The 5000-nt window shown below is 42.7% G+C and overlaps 1 protein-coding gene across 1 annotated transcript in view; it reads right to left on the bottom strand.

The window, feature by feature from the left end:
* The window catches only part of ryr1a (ryanodine receptor 1a (skeletal)), a 54697-nt gene that overhangs the window by 31356 nt on the left and 18341 nt on the right, over positions 1–5000 (bottom strand). Inside the window, exons 43-58 of the mRNA XM_046861492.1 lie at positions 4845–4977; positions 4673–4767; positions 4365–4500; positions 3857–4043; positions 3580–3691; positions 3297–3417; positions 2991–3160; positions 2677–2897; positions 2411–2501; positions 1824–1964; positions 1434–1597; positions 1268–1346; positions 1005–1094; positions 724–864; positions 465–542; positions 149–224 (exon numbers count right to left, since the gene is read on the bottom strand). Of these exons, the coding sequence (XP_046717448.1) occupies positions 149–224; positions 465–542; positions 724–864; positions 1005–1094; positions 1268–1346; positions 1434–1597; positions 1824–1964; positions 2411–2501; positions 2677–2897; positions 2991–3160; positions 3297–3417; positions 3580–3691; positions 3857–4043; positions 4365–4500; positions 4673–4767; positions 4845–4977 (2035 nt within the window). The remainder of the gene's footprint in view (positions 1–148; positions 225–464; positions 543–723; positions 865–1004; positions 1095–1267; positions 1347–1433; positions 1598–1823; positions 1965–2410; positions 2502–2676; positions 2898–2990; positions 3161–3296; positions 3418–3579; positions 3692–3856; positions 4044–4364; positions 4501–4672; positions 4768–4844; positions 4978–5000) is intronic.

The raw sequence follows: 5000 nt of genomic DNA, 5'->3' as shown, positions 1-5000 counted from the left end.
CTATACTGTGTTTATTTAGCTTTTCTGTCACTCCAACATCTGTACAGTTCATACACAGTTACTGTATAAGTGAGAGGCACTGGGATTAAAGCTGAGATCTCTGGTGTGGGATTGTTTTCTCATGTATTCGAAGAGAAACGGTGCAAACCCTTTGCCTGCAGCTCCATCTTCTTCTTGCGCCCCCAGGTGTTGTGGTAGTTCTCAGCCAGCTGCTCTGCCATGGACTGGAGCAGAAAAACATGAACATGACCTTCTTTTATTTCTGTCAGTGCAACACAGTTAACGCAAACTTCACCAGCAAACTAAATACCCCGAGTGGCCTCCAATGTAAACTTCTGTTCCTTCTACTGTTAAATTCATTTACATAAAGATCACAAATACCTGTCCTGATATTGCTTTAGTAGTAGTGCAGAGAAGAACATCTGTACCTTAATAAAGATCTTTCCTAAAGAGGAAATATTCACCTGTAGCTCTCTGGACAGAGTCATGCATGATATATTTATAGGCTGAGGGTTGTAGCCGTGACTTGGGTCGTATGTCGCCTAGAAAACAAAAAGATTTTTAGTTGATAAAAATGGAACATTTCTGATTTCTGATCTGATTCTGGTCATCAGAGGACTGAAGATCAATAGTGAATTCTTCTAGTGTAAGAATCCAGTACTGAAATCCATTCATTTTGTTCATTAAAAATGTATCATGACTTTGTCGTTCTCACTCCTGTACCTGTGCAGTCTGAGATATTTTGCGTGCCGCCTTCTTCTCTCCTCTGTCTTCGTCCCCGTCTCTGGCCTTGTCGAGCGTCCACTCCCAGGCTATCATGGCCTTTATAGACTCTTTAATGGGCCAGCGGTAAATTTCTTTATCCTGCACAGCAAAACGTGTACAAACACATGAAGCATAACACAATGCAAATCTGATGCAGGATAATCACACACACACACACACACACACACACACACACACACACACACACACACTCAAACTAAATAAACCCTCTCTCTTACCTTCTCAGAAAAGGTTTTATACGGTCTGAGCATCGGATGAGTCTTGGCATTTTCATCCAGAACTTCACCAAATGTCCAGTTATTTTGGATCTGCAGAGGCGTAAAACACGTGAAATGATCTGAGACTCGCAGCAGTATGACTTTATTTTTTAAGTTACTGAATAACCAGATAATGAATCACTGTGAGTGTACACACTTCAGTACTGCACACTACACACACATTTCCATTTAAAATATATGCAGTGAAACACATTCAACTCTACCCTCTCGAAAGCCCATTTATCATGAGTGTACTCGGCGTATCTGTTTATAAATCCGTCCAGCTTCTCAGGAATGATCGTGCTACACAACAGAGGAACAAAAACATTTTAAATGCAACGAACATTCAGATGAACGAGTTTTTATTGCTTTTGTGCTATTTTATTATACTTGGTTGTGTCCACCGGTTTGGGATCAAAGTTGCCTTCAGCATCCACAGAAGCCTTTTTTTCAGTTTTGGAAGAGTAACTGGCGTCCACATAGTCAGGAGGAATGGCACCGGCTATGGCACAGATGCAGGGCATCGCGATTTTAAACAATTCTGCATCAAATTTCTGTGTGAAGAAACAAAAATATTGATATTAGGATTGTATTTTAATTTGTAATAGTCTCTAATACGGCATATTATTCACTAGATACATGATTTATTTATTATATTGCAGTGAGATTTAAAAGTCTGATTTGTTATTCATTGTTTTTATGTTACTGAGACTTTAAGTCTTCAGTAAAACATCTCGAGTGAACTTGTTTAAACAGCGTGTGCATTAACATGTTCCTCACCTTGTGTGCCAGAGATTCAAAAATCCCCCAGAAGAGTTTGCGTGTGAGGTGAAGCTCCTCCTCTGAAGACACGCCGAAGTTGGCCCAGCCGTTGGGCAGACAGTAATACTTCCAGCAGCGTTCGTAATGATTAGTCAGCAACTATAACACACCAGTGATTACACAGCAGTTTATTCCGAATCCAAAATGAATCTTTATACAAGCTGACAAATAAATGTGTATTTGTAATAATGCTTGATTTTCTGTACTGATATATTTATAAAGTGTTGTTTAGCTCTGAAGAGATCACATTCCTGTAATCTGATACGACCTCAGCCATAAATACTGAATCCTGCACTAAACTGAATGAACTACTGAAATGTCGATGTGTCTACAGATGTGTCTACAGATGTGTGTACAGATGTGTGTACAGATGTGTGTACAGATGTGTCTACAGATGTGTCTACAGATGTGTGTACAGATGTGTGTACAGATGTGTCTACAGATGTGTCTACAGATGTGTGTACAGATGTGTCTACAGATGTGTCTACAGATGTGTCTACAGATGTGTCTACAGATGTGTCTACAGATGTGTCTGAGATCAGTACCTTCAGGGGCATTTTGGCATATGCATTGAGAATTGGTACATCAAACACAAGTCTTCTGAGCAGGTGCTGAAGCATCGATGGCCTCAGATACCTGCAACAACAAAACATATACATAACCAAATAATAAAACCTAAAGAAAAGCATGAAGTGAAGAAGTGAGAAAGTGAGATTCTGAGATGCTACAGTGCAGGTGCCGTGACTGATCATTAGGAACAGACTGATTAGAACTGGTTATTGTCAGTGTTTGGTGTGAGATGGAGACTGACTTGCACAGAGACATCAGGCACTCCTCGATGACGTCTCTCTGAGCCTTCGTGAGCGAGCGTCCTCGGGAGAGCCTGTAGATGGTGTGCAGCATGGAGTCGATCATGATGGCACGGTGATCGGTGCCGGCGATTAGAGGAGCACATTTAGTGATGAGGGGGAGGACGGCGGAGCAGAGATAGCGGTTCAGAGCCAGAGCCATCTCCGTGGTACTGAATGCAGCCTGAGAAATGACGCACAACACAAACACAATTAACAAAAACAACACGAGGATAAAAGATGGAACGGAACAGAAGTGATGTTCGGAGAAACACACCGTGTCGAGAGAAGCTGCTGCTCGCATATCAGGCAGGAATCCGACCTCCAGTACGTGCAGCAGGAACTCCTGATTATCAATACCATACACTCTGTCCAGGAACAGCACCATGGGGGCTTTATGATCCGGGACAAAACTGGCAGACATCTTCGGCTCTATAATACTATTATCTAGAGTAGAGATGATCAAGAGCAATATAGCATTTATCATTTATATTACTTTAATTCTGATGAACATAAACATCATACTAACCACATTATACTCATTATTAGCACTTTTCCTTTTTTAATAAAAACACCTCCTCACCTTTTCCAAACGCAGGGATCTGGTGTGAAAGACTAATAACACCTACAAGATCCTCAATGGGAACCAGAGATCTGAGAATAGCCCTGATCCTCAGAGCTTCTCCTTTCCCTGCCTGGATCAGCTGCTCGTGCACAACAAGAAACAATCTAACATTGTATTGATCTTGTTTTGGTGTTTGGGTGATAAAACAGCAAAGTAGCAAACATTAACTGTATAAATCTATAAATCTATATTTATATTATCATCAGTAGCAGAATAAATAAACCATGAAGCAGACACTTGCATGCATTTCAGGAGCGCAGCGTCCCAGCAGGTCGATGAGCGCGGCGTAGAAGGACATGATGGCGTTGCCCAGATGAACTCTGTTTTCCTCGTGCTGCTCTTCACCTCCAAACCTGATCAAACATACAGTACACATAACACGAACACTGCAGTCCACACTCATGGTGCACACAGGAAACTGTGCAGTGTTTCTGAATCATTCACTGAGATATAAATGTAGTATTGAGACATTAGGTCTGATTATACGAGACATAACGGTGAAACCAGAAGGTGCATACATGGGGAAGCGTCTGTCCTTTTTAACAGTGGGTCCATCTCTGGCCGGATCTTCAGAGATCTTAATGGCTTCTTCAATTGCGGCCAAAAGTCCATTCCCTCCCTCTCCTCTGAGCGCAGGGCCGAAACACTCGGGACGTCTGATCAGGAGACGCACCACCACATTGGCGTTCTCCTCCACGCTTTCTCCTGCACAAACCAAAACACAAACATTACACAAAGATGATCTGCTACACACAGAATTTCCCACAATGCAAATCCAGATGACGTGTGTAAGAAGATCTGTGGACTTTAACTACACTGACATCAGTCTACTGGGAAACATTGTATTGTTGCTTCTCTGGTCTTTAAAGGTGATTTTTCTAGCCACCAGTTCTCCTGCTGATCTCCTGCATCAATTCACTTCTTCCTCCTTTTACTTTTACAAGCATGTGTAGACTTTGTTGTGAGAGTTCACTCAGGGTCAGACACGAGGATGATCACAGAGACGCTCAAATGATTCATACACACCATTAACAAAGACGGCGAATCGGAGAAAGTCGAGGTATTTTTCTCCACCGCCTGGATTCCAGCCGATATCAGGGTAACCTTTCGACAAGAGCATGGGGCAACTCTGCAAGCCACACCCAGCCAAATACTTCACCACCTGCGCAGGAGCAACATCATCACAACACATCTACAGGAGAGCGAATGCTACAGCGGACATTTACGCGTGTATTTCACACTTCTGATAAATACGTTGTAATGGGTACAAATATTCCAGACTCATTATTAACTCAAGCGACAGAATCTGGACTTTATTGCTCAGAGATGATCACCTTCTCCAGGTCCTGCTCTTGAAGAGCCAGAGCCAGCTCGTTGTTATCAATACAGGAAGCTGCAGCTACGTCAAGAGGTGTAGAACCTCGCATCCCTGAAACAGCATCGTGGTGCCATTAGAAGAAAAACAGGAAGTAATGATGAGTAAATGGTAAGCAGTGGTTCACTGACCCAGGCCAATGCTGCTGTTTTGCAGCAGGTAACTCAGATGGTCGAACATGGAACGCTGATTCTGACGACTGATTCGGCAGAAATAACACAGGAAGCGGCAGCAGTTGGTCACCATGCGCGGGAAACGGATCTCCTGCAGAAAACCAGCAAAATGAC

Source organism: Silurus meridionalis, chromosome 11, assembly GCF_014805685.1.
Source record: "Silurus meridionalis isolate SWU-2019-XX chromosome 11, ASM1480568v1, whole genome shotgun sequence".
NCBI lineage: Eukaryota > Metazoa > Chordata > Actinopteri > Siluriformes > Siluridae > Silurus > Silurus meridionalis.
This window is presented reverse-complemented; position numbering and strand designations above follow the sequence as displayed.